The 21,259-nt window shown below is 36.5% G+C and overlaps 1 protein-coding gene across 1 annotated transcript in view; it reads left to right on the top strand.

Annotated features, from left to right (window-relative positions):
* LOC114475946 (rho GTPase-activating protein 32-like) overlaps positions 1–21,259 on the top strand; it is a 137,647-nt gene that overhangs the window by 68,197 nt on the left and 48,191 nt on the right. Inside the window, 3 exon segments of the mRNA XM_028467169.1 lie at positions 3,618–3,712; positions 4,381–4,465; positions 13,513–13,599. Of these exon segments, the coding sequence (XP_028322970.1) occupies positions 3,618–3,712; positions 4,381–4,465; positions 13,513–13,599 (267 nt within the window).

Genomic DNA, 21,259 nt, shown 5'->3' on the forward strand with positions numbered 1-21,259 from the left:
TCATCTGAGCATTAAAAGCCTTTACTGCACTAATCATGTGAGCGACAGTCTTACCTTGAAGCTCACGGTTCGATGCGTCGTCCTCCTTGGATGCACGAACTCTTTGATTTCACAAAAAACGCTACAGAATTTGTCCCCAGTTGAGTCATCGATTTCTGTGTGTAGTAACAGTATTTAGTGGACAACTCCTCCAATAGCACGGGAGTCATCACATGATCAAAGCTGGTCACTTTAGCACATTTCTCCTGCTGGTGAATGATGTAATGCTAGTGGAGAAATGTAGGGAAGTCTGGGTCACCTTTGCATTGTTCAATGAAGCCCTAGGTCATGTGTCTGACCCATGGCCTATCGACCAAATCTGGATCTTTGGAGCATCCCATTCATCCCTCAGGAGAAAGTAAATGAAACAATATTTACAGGTTCTCACAGTGTTCCTCTTATTTATTTATTTATTTATTCAGTTTATTTCCGACATGGTTGCATTCACAGAAGCTTTGCTATTCCTTTTTTTTTTTTTTTTTTTTTTTTTTTTTGTCCATGCCGAAAAAGGAGACGAGAGAAGCAGTTTGCTTATCCAAGTCCCGTCCCCTGTTTTGTACACAGAAAATTTACATCAAAGCTTGTCTCTCTGGTCAAACAGTCTTAGGTTGTTCTGAACACAATTTTATTTATTTATTTATTTTTTTGTCCTTTTTTATGTAGGATGTATTCTCATCTGTAGTCAGTGTTGTCTTCTTTCATTCCTCCTCTCCATCGTTGTTCGTGTCGTCCTTGTTCCCTGCAGATTTCTTTCCCCGACTTTGTTTACGTTCCTCCAGTTCAAAAGAAAACTTCATCGTCTTTCGAAGTTCCTTGTTTTGTCTCTGCATCAAGGTTATTCTAGCTGTTAATAGCTATTGACAGTGCTGTGTTTTCCAGTGTTAGATTTAACCCTTTCTCGTATAAACACATTACTATGTCTTAGTTTATAAGCAGTGTGTTTGTATGTGAAACGTTTTTGTATTTGATATGGGAGTGTTTTAAGTGAGGCCCTAAATGCGAGAATTTGTGTGTTGTAGTGTATTATTTCTTGCAGTTTTAGGTATTTGGCCTTTTCAATTAGTTTGTTTGTGTGTGTGTTGTGTGGTGGTTTAAATAGAATTCTATTTGCTTTTTTTTTTTTGTAAGTTTAAATAAAGATTCAAGATGCGTTTTGTAGGTGTTTCCCCAGATTTCTGAGCAGTAATTTAAATGTGACCCAATAAGGGAAGAATAGATGATCTTCAGTGATTTGGTTTGTAGTATTTGTTGTCATTTCCATAGGATGTAGTTCTGTTTTCAATGTTTTGTCTTTAAGATATTTTTTATATAATGTATTTTTATTTATTTATTTATTTATTTTTTGCATGTGTTTGCGTGTGTTTCTGGGTGGATGTTGTCAATCAGGAGACAAACAACAGATTAATATGTTCTCTCCCTTTGGTCTTGTTATTTTTACTGTTACACATTCTCCATTTCATTGTTATCTTTTATGTATAATGCCTTTTATTGTAAAGTTCATACCTTTTTGTTCATTTAACCAAGTTTCTGACAGTGCCACATTGAATTCAGTGTCCGAAAAGTAATCACAGTCTGAGTCTTGTTTCCAGTGTTTATATTGATCTGGGTCCATGTCCATGATTACCATTAGTAATGTTGTTGTTTAGGTGGAACCTTCGTATTTTCCCAAGTCTTCCATCGTTTTGATGAGGATTGGTTTTCTGTTCTCTTCTCCCAGTGGTGTGATATAAATCCTGCAGTTTCTTGTCCACGTCTTGAGAATTTTTCCTCCTTTTTTTATTTGGCGTGCCTTCCATGCGATGCTTGGGTTTTGTTTTGTCAGGTGTTCATTCATGAAAACCTTTGTTTCCTTCAGTTTCTTGCCTTGCTTCAATAGTTGTCCTTTAAATTTCACATTCGTGAAGGTGATTTTTACAGCTCTTGTCATTACGCTTTGGCAGGAGTTGATGTTGTTAGGGTTCAGGACAATGTCCTTTGACTCCAGGTAATCAATGACCTGTTGTTCAATCGATTTTGTGTCTTCGTCACTCGCTTCCGTTGTCTGTCTCAACCTGGGTTTTATCTTTAGGCCTGTAATGATGACATCTTTCTCTCTTTCCTTTTGTTCCAGCTCTTCAACCCTCGCGTTTAGCAGTTTTAGCTCTTCAGCATTCTTTACATTCTGTTGTTCCAGTACCTTTACTTCACTTTGAAGGCTTTCCCGTGATCTTTCCAGCGTCTTTTCCAACGACTTTATCTCGGCTGTGATTCGTGCAGATAGATCGTTTTTGAGGTTTTGTATCATCTCCTTGACCTCCTCCAAACCCGGATCAGGTTGTGTATGGCCTGCAGGCGGTTTTTTAACCATTTTTCTTTTCGTCTTGGGCCCAAGTTTTATTTCTCAGGCTGTCTAGCTGCAGCTGTAAGCTGTTAATCTCACAATGTCGTGTTATTGGAGCGAGTGAACACACGTCCTTTCTCTCCGAAGACCAGAGACTCTTGCTTTTATCACATCATTTTTAATGTTAAACTGTTGAAAAAAACTCAAAATTCCTACAAAATCCTTTAATTTTCCTCAAATTATTACATAATATTTCCCTTAATTAAATCTAAATTGGTCACACAATCTAGTAAATGTAAATATTAATCATGAGGCAGTTAAAAATTGATTTAAAGGTGTCACGGTTCACATCAGTACTCTGAAATTGAATCGCAGTACTTTTTTAACAACAGAGAATTTGAAATTCAGGACGCACCACCGTGTTTTAAATCAGAAGTGTGGAAGCATGTTGGCTTCTCCAAGACAAAATGAAAGAGGTGAGAAATAAAGAACATGTGAAATCCTGTTTTAAAGTCCAATTATTAAGGCACAAAATAAATGTTCAGTTTCACTTTTAAAAAGAAAAAGAACTATTATGTAGTTTAGCGTAGTTTACTGTAGAGCCAGAATTTAAATGAATAGGCTTCTTCTTCATTTGTATTGTTTTTTTTATTTCAGGATTTATTTTTAATTAAATTGCATTACTTTGCATAGTTTATCAAGGGATTCTTTTGACATTGAAAGATAAAAGAAAATAAGTTTTTTTATTTTTGAAGAAAAAATAATAGTTTTTCAGTCATTTGTCTACAGTCTTTGTAAAATTGTGAATTGAATGGTATGAGTTGAGTGAATCGTTACATCCCTAAAAATATATGTATGAAGTGTAAACTAGAGAACAATGATGTTGAAATGACTCATTTTTCATCATAAAATCTGTGGCCCACTGGAGATCAAACTCCTCCCTATTTGTTTTACATCATCATTATAATGATTATTATTTTAAACTAAAAATACACATTATAAAACCCCATATTTTTTATATTTTAATTTGATTGTTCATTTCCCTCTTTCTCAGGTACCCCCTGTGGTGTCATGGCGTACTCCTAGGGGTACACATACCCTATTTGAGAAACCCTGGTGTAGTTGATTCTAAACAGACTGATATACAGTGACCCCTGCAGAGCAGGCTAACAAACACCACAGCTTAGCATTAGCATTAGCATTGATGAGGCAGACGTGTGTGTGTAGTTTTTAGAGGAAATGTTTGTTTGTTTTCTAGGCTAGAAGTGCTGAGCTCCCTGAGCTGAGGGCGGAGCCTCTGAGTCGCTCCTGTAGCAGCAGCACAGCGAGCATGAAGGTGAAGAACGTTAAGAAGTGAGTACACACACATTATTTCATGTTTATATATATATATATATATATATATATACTGTATATATATATATACTGTATATATATATATAAAGTTGTGTGCAAAAGTCAGGGCACACCTTTAAAAACAGCATATTTTATGTATTAAAAAAATAATATTCATATTTATAGTCTCCAGAGCTGCCAAGTTTCATAAAATAACAGTGAGACTTTAATGACCTGATGTGTTCTGGTAAATAAAAAAATTGTCCTTTTTTAACATGACTTTGTCCTGTTTTAACGTTGATTTCTACCTTCAGAATGATGTCATCACCTCCATACCTGCACTGTGTCCTCCTAATGATAGTTTTAATCAACCACAAATTACAAATGAAAACAACAAGAATTTTGACAAAATACATTTATTTGTCAATATTTCTATATTTTTACTCTAAATGACAATAGGTGATATAAACCATTTATTTTTTATCAATAGTTTTACAATAAAAACAATAATGTGTCAAAGCCACAAAGACCCTTTTATTAATCACTAGCAGCACAATAACTACATTTGGACTTTGTTTAACCCTTTGTGCAGTGTTTCCTCAAACATCTCTCAGTGCTTCAACACTCACAACTGATAGAGTTTAACTGTGTGTGTGTGTGTGTGTGTGTGTGTGTTATGATTCCAGGCTATCCTTCACTAAAGGTCACTTCCCTAAACTAGCAGAGTGTGCTCACTTCCACTATGAGAACGTGGACTTTGGTTCTATTCAGGTAAAGTTGATCTTTGTTTATTACACGTTTATAACAAGCATTGATCTGACACTGATGATGATGATAATCTTAGTGTTTATTTCACACTGTATCACATTAGACCAGCCTTTACTCATTGTGATCCTGTAAAGCAGTGGTTCCTAAAGGTGTGCGACCGTGGGATTTTATGATAACCGTACTGTTGAGGTGATCTGTGAGTTCTCCTAGCGCGTAACGCTGGGTACATGTGTCGCTCATACTGCTCCGTGTGCGTACATGATTCTCCGTGGTGCACCTCAACAGGTGAGCCAATCACATGATGAGAAAGTCGCCCTATAAACGACCTCTGGCTGTGAACAACGGAGCTGAGAACATCTGAAACGTTCACTAACAATATGTACGGGAACAGGAGTGAAACCAAAGAGCTACTGGTGAGCTCATAATAACTGGACTGTTAAAATGTCAACTCATCATTTTATAATTCATTTACTGAGTTAATGTTTATATGAGAAGAGGAAAATAGTTTAAAATTAGCTTAAAATCTTGTTTATGTATTTAAGGGATAAAATCCGTGGCTCAGGTGGTAGAGGGTCGTCTTCTGATCAAGAGGTTGGGGGTTCGATCCCAGTACCTGACTATGTGTCGAAGTGTCCTTGGGCAAGACACTGAACCCTAAGTTTCTCCCAGTGGTCGACTAGTGCCTTGCATGTCAGTCCTGTCCCACTGGTGAATGAGCTGATATGTAAAGCTTAGAGACTGTTACAGTGGTGATAAAACTCTATATAAATCATGTCCATTTACCACTTACCACTTAAAGAGGACATATCATGTTAAATCCACTTTTTTAGCCCTTAAATGCATTTTGTTGTATATTTAGATTGTTTAGAAGTACAGAAAAAATCAAATTAGTCTCTTCAGGTGCTCCGTGAATATCTTTATATTCTGTTTTGGTCATATTTTTCAATCTCTTTAGATTTTTCTATTCTCTATTACGTTTACCAGGTCCAACACTTCGAGCAAATCCACCATCTTTATTCCCTTTATACATTAGCAGCAGTACAATGTACCATTTCCATATTTTCTGGTTTCTATGGGTTAATATACCAGTAATATGTGTTTATATGTATATTTATACCCTCGGAAATACCCGGACAGACCTGATGATGAGCTGCTACACTCCGTTACTGTCCCGCTGTTGGCTGAACAAAGAGAAGTCCTGATGGTCATGTTGTCCTCTTCCTCCATGAGTTCTCTGTGGTGTTGTTCATATATATCAGCTAACGACCACTTCTGACACCGCTATCATTGTGGAATGTGGATGTTTATGTGCCGTAAAGCGTCGCGTGGTACCAACGTCATCACATTTTGCGCGGGGGTCGAGTCGAGTTGTGCGTGCGCATGCGCGGCCAACCATGCCAGTCTAGCATGGTGTTTGGACCACCTCTTCTAGCAGGACCATCGGGCCGTTAACCCCCCTGTGGTGCAGTTCACACCTACGCAGACCAGACAATGGCCCCCCATGGTTTCACACATGTACAGAGCTGGTTAGGAACGGCCCTGGTTACCAGTGTGAGTGTGACGAAGTGAGTCTTAAACTCCACTTGTCCCTGTAGTTGAACAGCACACACTCTGTTCCACATACACATTTACTAAACTACATTCATCCTTACCTGCTCCATGTGGCACCTAAAAGGGGAGTGCTATCAACATTTCCTGGTTTTATACTCCAGACTGGTGAGGTCATTGGTGACCTCACCAGGAGCTACGCCCAGTAAGGGGATGGGCCAATGGGTGGGCCTGAGAATAAAAGGCAGGTGTGTGCTTTGTTCAGGGTTGGTCCATTTGTGCTTGATCTTTGGAGGAAGACACATCATGGTACCAGCATTCTGTAGATGTTTGGGAGGCACTGTAAATAAAATGGACACAGATTTTGCAACTTCCTGCCTGAGATGTCTCTTCATTCACTTTGAATAGCCACTGAAAGCCACACTACCTCACAGTGAGTACACCCTAAGTTAGTCAGACATAACAGATCGATCACTGAGCAGGTGAAGATGATTAAAGCTGATCACATTCTCACAGAGCGCCGCTGTGCTACACAAAAAACGGGCGGAGCTTCACAGGCACAGCAAAGTTAAACAGGCACTGGTGGTTCTGTGTTTATGAGTCAGTGATGATTTGTGTTGTTTTAGACGGTGTTTGTGGTGAATGAGTTTAATGCAGCCAGGACAGGAGGAGGGAGGGCGGGGCTACTAATAAGTGGTCCCTGGAAACATTTCCCCATAAAAAACATTCTTTGCCCCACGATGATGGCGTTTCATGCTGATTTTGTGATTCCGTCAATGATTCCATTAACTCTAACCCTAACTTTATAGAGCCCTACCACAGACATGTTCACATCATTACTAAGGTTATGCTGCTTTAGGTTTTTTATAACAATCCTGCGTCGCTCCTCTCGGATTGCCCTCGGGTCCCGGCGGTATCGTGAATCCTTTGGATCTTAAATCCTGAGCGGACTGGTCTGCGCTCTCGTACGTGACCGTCCCTGAGTCCAGGAATACACGCATCCGGGTCATCGGTGTATGGAATCTGATGCTCGCCCCTCCGCCTTCAGAGCCTTTTGATTGGCAGGTATGCTCTACGTTTATCCATCACTGCGTCGCGTAGTCATGGTAAAAAAATATCCGTTTCCCTTCCACCGTTTTAAATGCCGCTCTGATGATCATTTCTTTAGTTGTGTCGTTCAGAAGTCTTACAACGGTGGATGTCGGAGGGGCCGTCTCTGTGGTGCTCTTTGGTTGAAGGACTGTGACGTCACGAGACAGATCAGTTCTCACGATATTTATATAATCGCATGAGAACGCAACAATAAACAGGTCAGTGTTCCTAACGAAGGAGAACAAGAAGGTTGGACTCTGGATTTGTCATAAACACATTTTTTATCAACAGAGAAGAGATAAAACTGTAAAACCAGTAAAACATGAACTAAATCAAAGTTGCTGCAGTTTACAGTGAGTTACAGTATGAGAGGAAACAATATAGTGAATGTGATTTTATTTTTACACATTATTACATCTTGGTGATGAAGTTACTTGAAATATAATCTGAAGTGTATTATTTTGAAAAGTAACCCGACATTTTATTGCGGAGTACGTGCTTAATTTCCTGTTTAGCTTCATTTGCTCTGTGCTGATTGATGCGTCGTGCTCCACCAGAAATAGAAGTCCTGTGTATATCTGGTGGAGGACACTGGATACCACATCTATGAAGGAGCAGACACACACCACAGTGGACCTGGTGGAAATGAACACATAGACTAAAGTGGAAACCTATCAGCTCTGGTGACGCGGCGGTGACGTAACCTAGCTGAGCCGCATCCAGTGGAAATTGGTGAAGCCTATTTGATCTCCGTGCTGAGTGATTCCACCTCCTCAATGCTCATTTCGGCTTTGTCCAGTCGGCGTGACACCGTCTCTATTTTCCACACGGCCTCCTCTATCCTCCGGTTAATGTCTGTTCTCATCTCATTTAACATCCTGTTGAAACATAAACTAAAACTCCGATAGCTGTTTAAAAATCTTGTTTTCCAGTTCTGACATTGCTTTGGTCATGGTCTCGTTTATGGTGTCCCGAATAAAAGCTAACAAGGCCGTTTCTGCTAGCATAGCCTTGTCAGTGCTAGTCACATCTTCAATATCCGTGTTTCTCCTCTTGTTCCTCAACGCCATGTTGCAGCCCTTTTCGTCTCCCCCTGACATTGGAATGTGCTGAGAGACACTTAAACACAAAATCTGATTTAAAGGGTGATAAGTGGAAGTCCAGTCTGGAGCCGAGCTCTCACATCTTCACCCACACGCGACCGGAAGTCCCCCAAAACATTGGTATTTTGAGGATTTTTCAAATGTCAGGCCGAGGGTTTTCAAGTGCGGGCGACTATAGTCACTGAAGTCACATTCAGTGTGAATGCACCTTTAGAACAGGCTCATATAGCTCTATAAACACCTGATTATTTCACCCATCAGGGTGAATAAATCACTCTCTACCATGGCAACCACCTATCCAGGTGGTTGCCATGGTAGAGAGTGTTATCTTTGCTCCATTGATGATGGCTTTTACTCAGGGTTGATTAACCCACTTCATACCAGTTGTAATGGAATCAGATACCCAGAGTTTACATGGTGGGGTATGTTGACCCAGAGTTTATGGATAAACTCAGAGTTTGATGAACCTCCTTTATGGAACAGACCCCAGTGCCCGTTGGTGGTGATTTTGTGATTTAAAATCCCCTCATAGACATGATGAAGGATGACCAGCAGGTGGCAGCACTCAGCTATAGCTGTGTCTAGTGTCTAATAATCCATACAGTTTCTGTCTGATCAGACTTTATTGTGTCACATTCAAAATATGGATTATTATTACAGTGATGTCCAGAAGCGTAGGCGGCCAGAATCTCTGGCTACTTGCTTTCTGGCAGCCTTCTACTAAATATATTATTATTATTATCATTATTTTATTATTATTATTATTATTTTTGTATTTTTTTTCCTCTCACCTCCTACTCTTAAACATGATTCCGTACCCCTTTCGAACCAAAAGAGTCCTTAAAATCCATGAAAGATTAAAGTTTTCAACACTTTAAGCACTTTTGTGATTTTCTAAATCTTAAAGTCTGGTGAGAGTTCATCTCATTCGCCACCAAGCACACGCCTCAGACTCTCCCATCTGCAGATCAAATCACCTTCTGAATCACGGAAAAGTCTGGTATTGGCAGTAAGAAGATGAATAATCAGTGATGTCACCCAAACGTCACATCAATACTGGGAATTATAACACAGGGAAGAAAGAATATTACCAAAATCACAAATGTAGGGGGAAGTGCTGCTCAATTTTATTTTTCAATTTCAGACTTTGACATTTTTTTCAACATCATGACAACAATTCCTCAGTAGTGTCCTAATCTTTTTTAGAAATTATTTTTTTTATTTTTTTTTCACTGAAATCATTTTTTGTTTTTTATTTCGATTTTTGCCTTTATTTCTTTTTCTCAATGAAATAGGCAATTTTTCATTTTTTATTGACTTTTTTTATTTTTTATTCCTAAAATAATCTGTTTCCTAACAAAACAGATTTTTTTAGATTTCAACTTGTAAATGCATCATGAAAATAAAAACTCAAAAGTGTTACAAATTAGACAAAAAAAAGCCACAATTACACTAATATAATGCACCAAAAATCACCATAAAGCATCATTTTAGCACAATTTTCCAGAGAGTTTTCCCCGAGTTGTCACACAGCGTTGCTGCAGTGATTTATCACCGTTAGATTTATCACCGTTAGATTTATCACCGTTAGATTTATCACCGTTAGATTTATCACCGTTAGATTTATCACCGTTAGATTTATCACCGTTAGATTTATCACCGTTAGATTTATCACCGTTAGATTTATCACCGTTAGATTTATCACCGTTAGATTTATCACTGTTAGATTTATCATTCCACTTTTTTTTTAACCTGCTACTTTTATTTTTGGGAGATCACTGCTATTAACTATTAATGTGTGAATGTTTGTGCGTCTCATTTGTAGATTATTGGTTTATATTCAGGTTAATGTTTATATTCAGTAGATTATTGTTTATGTTCAGTAGATTATTGGTTTATATTCAGGTTAATGTTTATATTCAGTAGATTATTGTTTATGTTCAGTAGATTATTGGTTTATATTCAGGTTAATGTTTATATTCAGTAGATTATTGTTTATGTTCAGTAGATTATTGGTTTATATTCAGGTTAATGTTTATATTCAGTAGATTATTGTTTATGTTCAGTAGATTATTGGTTTATATTCAGGTTAATGTTTATATTCAGTAGATTATTGTTTATGTTCAGTAGATTATTGGTTTATATTCAGGTTAATGTTTATATTCAGTAGATTATTGTTTATGTTCAGTAGATTATTGGTTTATATTCAGGTTAATGTTTATATTCAGTAGATTATTGTTTATGTTCAGTAGATTATTGGTTTATATTCAGGTTAATGTTTATATTCAGTAGATTATTGTTTATGTTCAGTAGATTATTGGTTTATATTCAGGTTAATGTTTATATTCAGTAGCAGACACAAGTGGAACATGGTTTATACTCAGTGTGAGCACAGGTTTGTCCATCCAACCCGTGTGTGCGCGTGTGTGTGTCTTTAAATGTTCTGGGGTGGGAGGAGCTTCAGGTTTCCTCAGTGTTTTCACACAGAGCTCCTCCTCCTGTTTTTTCCCTCCAGACGCTTAGTCCTACAGCCAATGGTGGGGGGGGGGGGGGGGAAAGGAGCACAGCTGTTTTTCTGGTACAGACCACCTCTAACCCACTCATTGTGATGATGATGATGGTCCAATCACAGTAGAGGGGCTGTGGGTTTATTCTATAAGTGATGATGATGAGGATTATGGGACATCATAGATGGAGCAGATGTTGAAGAATCATCAGCAGCTTGTGGAACCTTCTCTGTTCTTCTCTGTGAGGTGAGCTGAGCTCAGTGGACGTGGATCATGTGACCTCTGAGTGTTGGAGCACGCTCAGTAGACACTACATCTGATGGAAGGAGTTCTAATGATGGTTTACATCTGCTCTGTTGTTCTCCTTTGTTCTGAAAGTGAAGGTGACGTGTTCTCCTCAGTCAATAACTGATCACATGTGTAGTGATTGTTCTCATAAAGCAGATGTTAGTGGTTCTATGATGATTGTTCTCATAAAGCAGATGTTAATGGTTCTATGATGATTGTTCTCATAAAGCAGATGTTAATGGTTCTATGATGATTGTTCTCATAAAGCAGATGTTAATGGTTTTATGATGATTGTTCTCATAAAGCAGATGTTAATGGTTTTATGATGATTGTTCTCATAAAGCAGATGTTAATGGTTTTATGATGATTGTTCTCATAAAGCAGATGTTAGTGGTTCTATGATGATTGTTCTCATAAAGCAGATGTTAATGGTTTTATGATGATTGTTCTCATAAAGCAGATGTTAATGGTTCTATGATGATTGTTCTCATAAAGCAGATGTTAATGGTTCTATGATGATTGTTCTCATAAAGCAGATGTTAATGGTTTTATGATGATTGTTCTCATAAAGCAGATGTTAATGGTTTTATGATGATTGTTCTCATAAAGCAGATGTTAATGGTTCTATGATGATTGTTCTCATAAAGCAGATGTTAATGGTTTTATGATGATTGTTCTCATAAAGCAGATGTTAATGGTTCTATGATGATTGTTCTCATAAAGCAGATGTTAATGGTTTTATGATGATTGTTCTCATAAAGCAGATGTTAATGGTTTTATGATGATTGTTCTCATAAAGCAGATGTTAATGGTTCTATGATGATTGTTCTCATAAAGCAGATGTTAATGGTTTTATGATGATTGTTCTCATAAAGCAGATGTTAATGGTTCTATGATGATTGTTCTCATAAAGCAGATGTTAATGGTTCTATGATGATTGTTCTCATAAAGCAGATGTTAATGGTTCTATGATGATTGTTCTCATAAAGCAGATGTTAATGGTTCTATGATGATTGTTCTCATAAAGCAGATGTTAATGGTTTTATGATGATTGTTCTCATAAAGCAGATGTTAATGGTTCTATGATGATTGTTCTCATAAAGCAGATGTTAATGGTTCTATGATGATTGTTCTCATAAAGCAGATGTTAATGGTTCTATGATGATTGTTCTCATAAAGCAGATGTTAATGGTTCTATGATGATTGTTCTCATAAAGCAGATGTTAATGGTTCTATGATGATTGTTTAATAAGTCTGTGTGTGTTTAATAAGTCTGTGTGTGTTTAATAAGTCTGTGTGTGTTTAATAAGTCTGTGTGTTTAATAAGTCTGTGTGTGTTTAATTAGTCTGTGTGTGTTTAATAAGTCTGTGTGTGTTTAATAAGTCTGTGTGTGTTTAATAAGTCAGTGTGTGTTTAATTAGTCTGTGTGTGTTTAATAAGTCTGTGTGTGTTTAATAAGTCTGTGTGTGTGTTTAATAAGTCTGTGTGTGTTTAATAAGTCAGTGTGTGTTTAATTAGTCTGTGTGTGTTTAATAAGTCTGTGTGTGTTTAATAAGTCTGTGTGTGTTTAATAAGTCTGTGTGTGTTTAATAAGTCTGTGTGTGTTTAATAAGTCAGTGTGTGTTTAATAAGTCTGTGTGTGTTTAATAAGTCTGTGTGTGTTTAATAAGTCTGTGTGTGTTTAATAAGTCTGTGTGTTTAATAAGTCTGTGTGTGTTAATAAGTCTGTGTGTTTAATAAGTCTGTGTGTGTTTAATAAGTCTGTGTGTGTTTAATAAGTCAGTGTGTGTTTAATAAGTCTGTGTGTGTTTAATAAGTCTGTGTGTGTTTAATAAGTCTACATGTTTATGTCTCTGTCCATTCACTCTTTTCATTATATTCATGTCTTTTAAGGCTTTATTACATAATATCAGCTGTAGTCCAGGCCGCCGCCATCTTGGATTATGTCGTCACTAGTGTGTCATCACCACAGAGTTGACATGACTGTTCCAGGGTTTGTTTTATTTAGTTTCACATCTACCTGTAGATCTATGTTTTTTACACTGATGACAACTAGTTTGTAGTTTTATTTCAGAAAGTTTCACATTTACAGTTACAGTTGGAAACCTTTGTTAATGAATATTCTAGTTATATTACAGTAACTAAATTAAACTATATCAACTAAGTGAATTAATAAAAATAACCTGTTAAAGGCTTTTTAAACTAAATAATGATCTTGTCTTGGTCTAGGATAGTGTGGTCTTGAACACAACACTAGAACACACACACACACACACACACACACACACACACACACACTCATGGATTAATGATGTGTGGGATGTTCACACTGCAGTGTGTTTGTGTTGTTGGTCTTTCAGATTGAGATTGGTTTATTGTGTGTGTGTGTGTGTGTGCGTGTGTGTTTATTGTGTGTGTGTGTGTGAGTTGTTTGTGTGTGTGTGTGTTGTGTGTGTGTGTGTGAGGTGGGTGTGTGTGTGTGTGTTGTGTGTGTGTGTGTGTGTGTTCCAGCTGTCTCTAGGTGATGACCACAGTGATGTGAACAGAACCAGTTGTGAATCTAAGGATCTGGTTTATTTGGTCCATATCTACTGTCAGGTAAGATCTAACACGTTATGTTTAACACACGTACACGTACCATGAGTGCATGTGAATGAACTGAACACATCAGAGTGATTGAATAAATAACAGCTACATCTAAACTACAGTAAATAAAATAATGCAATGTCAGCTTTATTTATATAGCACATTAAACATCAGCAGCATAGCAAAGTGCTTTACAGTAAAGACAGAAAACACTAAGACACCACCAGTAAAATATTACAAGTTTATATAATAATATCATTAGTATTAATACCATTAATGTTAATTATATTATATCATTCGCTAATAGCTAGCTAGCAGCTAACTAACAGCTAACACTTAGCTAACAACTAACTAACAGGGTACAGCTCTGTAATGCTATACTCGTAGCTTTACTCACTGATCAGCTACGTTTACACTAACCTGATAAAAACTAGACTTTAAGCATCAAACTGGTTAAAGGACTATTATAGTATACTACATTATATATATTCATACTATACATTATATATATATTCATACTATACATTATATATATTCATACTATACATTATATATATTCATACTATACATTATATATATTCATACTATACATTATATATATTCATACTATACATTATATATATTCATACTATACATTATATATATTCATACTATACATTATATATATTCATACTATACATTATATATATATTCATACTATACATTATATATATTCATACTATACATTATATATATTCATACTATACATTATATATATATTCATACTCTACATTATATATATTCATACTATACATTATATATATTCATACTATACATTATATATATTCATACTATACATTATATATATATTCATACTATACATTATATATATTCATACTATACATTATATATATTCATACTATACATTATATATATATTCATACTATACATTATATATATATTCATACTCTACATTATATATAGTCATACTATACATTATATATATTCATACTAATACATTATATATATTCATACTATACATTATATATATTCATACTATACATTATATATATATTCATACTATACATTATAGATATATTATATACATTATATATATTCATACTATACATTATATATATATTCATACTCTACATTATATATATATTCATACTCTACATTATATATATTCATACTATACATTATATATATTCATACTATACATTATATATATTCATACTATACATTATATATATTCATACTATACATTATATATATTCATACTATACATTATATATATATTCATACTATACATTATATATATATTCATACTATACATTATATATATATTCATACTCTACATTATATATATTCATACTATACATTATATATATATTCATACTATACATTATATATATTCATACTATACATTATATATATTCATACTATACATTATATATATATTCATACTATACATTATATATATATTCATACTCTACATTATATATATTCATACTCTACATTATATATATTCATACTATACATTATATATATATTCATACTATACATTATATATATATTCATACTATACATTATATATATTCATACTATACATTATATATATATTCATACTCTACATTATATATATATTCATACTCTACATTATATATATTCATACTATACATTATATATATTCATACTATACATTATATATATTCATACTATACATTATATATATCATACTATACATTATATATATTCATACTGTACATTATATATATTCATACTATACATTATATATATTCATACTGCACATTATATATATTCATACTATACATTATATATATATATTCATACTATACATTATATATATTCATACTATACATTATATATATTCATACTATACATTATATATATTCATACTATACATTAGATATAGTTCATACTATACATTATATATATATTCATACTCTACATTATATATATTCATACTATACATTATATATTCATACTATACATTATATAATTCATACTCTACATTATATATTCATACTATACATTATATATATTCATACTATACATTATATATATTCATACTATACATTATATATATATTCATACTATACATTATATATATATTCATACTATACATTATATATATTCATACTATACATTATATATATATTCATACTATACATTATATATATTATACTATACATTATATATATATTCATACTATACATTATATATATATTCATACTATACATTATATATATTCATACTATACATTATATATATTCATACTATACATTATATATATTCATACTATACATTATATATATATTCATACTATACATTATATATATTCATACTATACATTATATATATATTCATACTATACATTATATATATATTCATACTATACATTATATATATTCATACTATACATTATATATATATTCATACTATACATTATATATATTCATACTATACATTATATATATATTCATACTATACATTATATATATATTCATACTATACTCTCTATGAGCAGTAGAAACATAAGTCTGAATAACTGAGCCTGGTTCTCCTCCTGTGACTCAGATCATCTTCCATTGGCTGTCCTCCAGACTGTGGCCGAGCATTTGGAATTTCCTCCTGCTCCACCTTCGGAAAAATGAGTTTAAATCAGTTCTGTTTAAAAAAAGAAAAGTGAGGGCGTTTCTGAGGTCACTCTGGAAAGTAGCTCAACACACACACACACACACACACACACACACACACACACACACACACACAGAGACACACACAGACACAGACACACACATAGAGACACACACACACACACACACACACAGACACACACACCCAGACACACACACAGAGACACACAGACACACACACACACAGAGACACACACAGACACACACATAGAGACACACAGACACACACACACACAGACAGACACACACACACACACATAGAGACACACACACACACACACACACACACACACACACACACTGTTCAGAGGGAAACCAATAAGCTCCTCCTCCACTACATTTCACAGAATGAAAACAAAGAAAGTAGAACAGTTAGTTGTTAGCATAGCAGCTACACTTTCTGTGAGGTTTTCTTACACTGACTATACAGTATGTTAGCTTGCACACACCATCATCAGTGAAGACATAAAGATGTAAACTTTAATGTTAAACCCATAAAGTGTTCTTATTCAATCAATCAATCAATCAATCAATCTTTATTTGTATAGCTCCAAATCATAACCAATGGTATCTCAAGACACTTTACAGTAGAGCAGTCTTAAGGACGGACTCTTCATTTTATGGATACACACATATGCATATATACGTATATACACATACATATGTATCCCACACCCAACATGAATTCATCATGGCGGCAAGGAAAACCTTCTGTTAAGCAGCAGGAACCTTGTGTGGATCCCATTCCTATGATGAACAGCCATCCACGTTATGCTGTGTTGGGTGTGTGCAGAGGAAAGGGTGGAGACAGAGTTGTTGAGACTCTGTAACTCCACACTGAGGATCCCACGGACCTGCAAGACAAAAGCCAGAAGGAGAACAGGAGCAAACACACAAGGGAAGAAGCAGACATAGAGGGAGTGTTTGAAAGAGGAATGGGACCCTCTCGGATCCCTCTCTAACCTAAATGACCTCTCTCTTAACGCCCTCTCCAACCTCTCTCCAACCAAGCATGCCAGACCCCCCCCCCCCCCCCCCCCCCCGGCAGTCTATGCCTATTGCATCTTAATTATGAGCTATGAGCTGGTTCCTAACTAAAAGCTTTATCAAAGAGGAATGTTTTGAGCCTAACCTTAAAGGTAGAGAGGGTGTCTGCCCCCCGAACCGTGGTTGGTAGATGGTTCCAGAGAAGTGGGGCCTGATAACTGAAAGCTCTTCCTCCTATACTACTTTTAGAGATGAATGGAACAACGAGTAGTCCAGCATTTTGAGAGCGTAGTGTTCTGGGGGGATTGTATGGCACTACAAGCTCCTTGAGATAGACTGGTGCCTGTCCATTTAGGGCTTTATAAGTGAGAAGAAGAATCTTGAATTCTATTCTATATTTTATGGGAAGCCAATGCAGAGAGGCTAATACAGGAGTAATGTGATCTCTTCTCCTAGTTTTAGTCAGTACACGTGCTGCAGCATTTTGAAACCAGCTGAAGTGTCTTAAGCGACTTGCTCGGGCAGCCTGCTAAAAGAGAATTACAATAATCCAGTCTAGAGGTAACAAAAGCATGGACTAGTTTTTCGGCGTCGCTCTGAGACAGGATAGATCTGATTTTAGCAATGTTACGGAGATGAAAGAAGGCAGTTCTTGAAGTTTGTTTTATGTGAGAGTTGAAGGATAAATCCTGATCAAATAGAACCCCAAGGTTTCTAACAGTTGTGCTTTGTGCCAGAGTAATGCCATCTAGGGCAGTTAGGCTAGCATAGGTTTCTCTAAGGTGTCGTGGGCCCAGTACAATGACCTCAGTCTTGTCTGAGTTGAGAAGAAGAAAATTTTGGTCCATCCAGGCCCTAATGTCCTTTAGACAGGCCTCAAGTTTAGATAGCTGATTTGTCTCACCTGGCTTCATTGATACATACAGTTGGGTATCATCAGCATAGCAGTGAAAGTTAACAGAGTATTTTCTCATAACATTACCAAGGGGGATCATATAGATACAGAAGAGGATTGGACCTAGCACAGAGCCCTGAGGAACCCCGTAGCTTACTTTAGTGTACACAGAAGACTTATTATTCACGTGTACAAACTGGTACCTATCAGATAGGTAGGACTTAAACCAGTTTAGGGCAGTCCCTGTGATTCCAAGTAATTTCTCTAATCTCTCTAGTAGAATATAGTGATCTATAGTGTCAAAAGCTGCACTAAGATCTAATAAAACCAGCACTGAGAGTCGTCCTTCATCTGAAGCCCAGAGTAGATCATTAGTTACTTTAACTAAAGCAGTCTCTGTGCTGTGTTGAGCTCTAAAACCTGACTGGAAGTCCTCGAACAGGCTGTTGTTTTGAAGGAAGTCACAGAGCTGAGCCGCCACAACTTTCTCAAGAATCTTTGAAATAAAAGGAAGATTAGATATAGGCCTGTAGTTTGCTAAAGTGCTGGAATCAAGAGTAGGTTTTTTGAGAAGGGGTTTGATTACAGCTACTTTAAAGGACTGTGGCACGTAGCCTATTGATAGGGATATATTTATTGTCTCCAACAAAGATGGGCAGACTAGGGGAACAACTTCTTTAAACAGCTTAGTTGGGATCGGATCTGAAAGGCAGGTCGATGGTTTGGAGGATGAAATAATAGAGTTAAGTTCCTGAAGTCCTATATGTGTGAAACAGTTTAGGTTAGGCCTATTTACATTTAATGGTACAGCAGGCCCAGGTGAAGGCAGGGAGTGGCTAATTTTATCTCTAATCTTATGAATTTTATGGTTAAAAAATGTCATAAAGTCCTCACAGCTGAGGGCTAGAGGAATCATGGGCTCAATAGAGCTCTGACTTTGTGTTAGCCTGGCTACAGTGCTGAAAAGGTACCTCGGATTATTTTTATTTTCTTCAATTAGTGAGGAGTAGTATGTAGATCGACTATGTCGTAAGGCTGTCATGTATTTACTATGGCTTTCTTGCCAGAGTATTCGTGACTCCTCTGTTTTATTGGAGCGCCACATTCTCTCTAATTTACGGGTTGTCTGTTTGAGTGTGTGAGTTTCAGAGCTAAACCACGGAGCTTTCCTCTGACGTTTAATAGTTTTTTCCCTCAATGGGGCAATTGAGTCCAAGGTGGATTTTAGTAGACTAGCAGAGCTATCGACAAGCAGATCCAGTTGAGAGGGGTTATAATTAATATCATAGTTATTTATTGGATGGTGCACTGAGTTTAAGGCAGCAGGAATGGCCTCTTTAAATTTAGCCACAGCACTATTGGACAGATTTCTACTCCTAACTATTTTATTGCACAGTGCGAGATCCTCTAGGATAATGTTAAAAGATATTAAAAAGTGATCTGATAGCAGAGGATTTTCAGGGTAGACTTTTAGTTCATTAATATCAAGGCCATATGTTAGAACAAGATCAAGAGTATGATTTAAACGATGAGTAGCTTCATTAATAGTTTGAAAAAAGCCAACTGAGTCTATTAGGGACATAAAGGCTGAGCTCAGGCTATCACTATCTTTGTCCACATGGATATTAAAATCTCCTACTATCAGTATTTTATCAGAACTGAGGACTAAGTTTGATATAAACTCAGAGAATTCTGATAGAAATTCAGAATAAGGGCCTGGAGGACGGTAAATTATCACAAATAAGACTGGCTGGCAGGTTTTTGATTTGGTATGAGATAAATTTAGACCCAGGCTTTCAAAGGAAGTGTAACTGGCCTTTGGTTTAGGATAGATTAGGAGAGAGGAATGATAAATAGCTGCTACACCACCTCCACGGCCTATGTCTCGTGGCATATGAGTATTTAAATGACTGGGAGGAGTGGCTTCATTTAAACTAACATATTCATCTTGATACAGCCATGTTTCAGTTAAACAGAATAAATCAAAGTTATTTTCTGAGATAAGGTCATTTACTAGTAGAGATTTGGATCTCAGTGATCTAATATTTAATAGAGCACATCTAATGCTTTTATGTTTTGGTGTTTCTAGATTTGAGATTTTAATTTTTTTCAGATTTTTATAATTGATAGCTCTTTTATTTATTTATTTTATTTTTTTACTTGTCTGCACATGCTGTCAAAGGTCAACACCACAGGAAGTGCAATCATTATGAGACAGCAATGCATATTTTGTTATTGCAATAAAATACATTGATTTATTTTATTTCTTAATTGTGACCATCACCAGCCCTCCCTAAGGAAGGGTAAGAAATCTTTTATTATAGGGAGGATATAAAAAGGGAGAGCAGTGTTACACCTAAGTGGAGGGGGAGGGGGAAGGGAGCAGGGAGAAGAGACTCAAGGCAGGAAATAGAAAAGGTGGGGAAGAATAGACTGTTTTGCAGTGAGGGTGAGATGTGAGGTTGTAGAATAAATTGTGCTTATTATGTTGTGTAATCAAGCCAGTATAGTGACGAGTGTGAAGCTTAGCTATAATGGTGGTGGCTGTGAACAGGGGGAATGAGTGAGTGGTAGTACCTGAAGCAGGTATTTGGGATTAACGTGTCTAAGGTTAAGCCCAGTATGAGTTTTATCCCACATCCCAAGGCGTGCCAGTGCATCGTATACCAGTATATGTGCAAAAAAAAAAAAAAAAAAAAAAACGCTACTGCAAGCCCAGGAACTGCCCTGGGCCCGCAGATGCAGCCAGGCCAGCAGAAAGAGCGGAGGCCAGGGAGCCCCAGGCAACCCCCCAGATGCCCCCAAGATCCCAGACCGAGAGGCAGCCACCGCCCCCCATACACACATCCGAGGAAGCCCCAAGCAGCCGAGCACCCAGCGCATCCCCCCACCGACCCCAACCCCAAGGCCCCCCGCCAGCATCCAGCCCCCCCCACCCACCCACACCCAATCGCCCAACCCCCCGAGGGAAGGGCCCAGAGAGCCCCCCGCCCGAGACCCCAGCAGAGGAGCCAAGGCCCCCGCCCAGCAGACGGCCAGAGCCGCGCAGAGCGGGCAGCCGGCGGGCGCCCGCCGGTAGGCCCAGAGCCAG

Source organism: Gouania willdenowi, chromosome 14 (assembly GCF_900634775.1).
Source record: "Gouania willdenowi chromosome 14, fGouWil2.1, whole genome shotgun sequence".
Lineage (NCBI taxonomy): Eukaryota > Metazoa > Chordata > Actinopteri > Blenniiformes > Gobiesocidae > Gouania > Gouania willdenowi.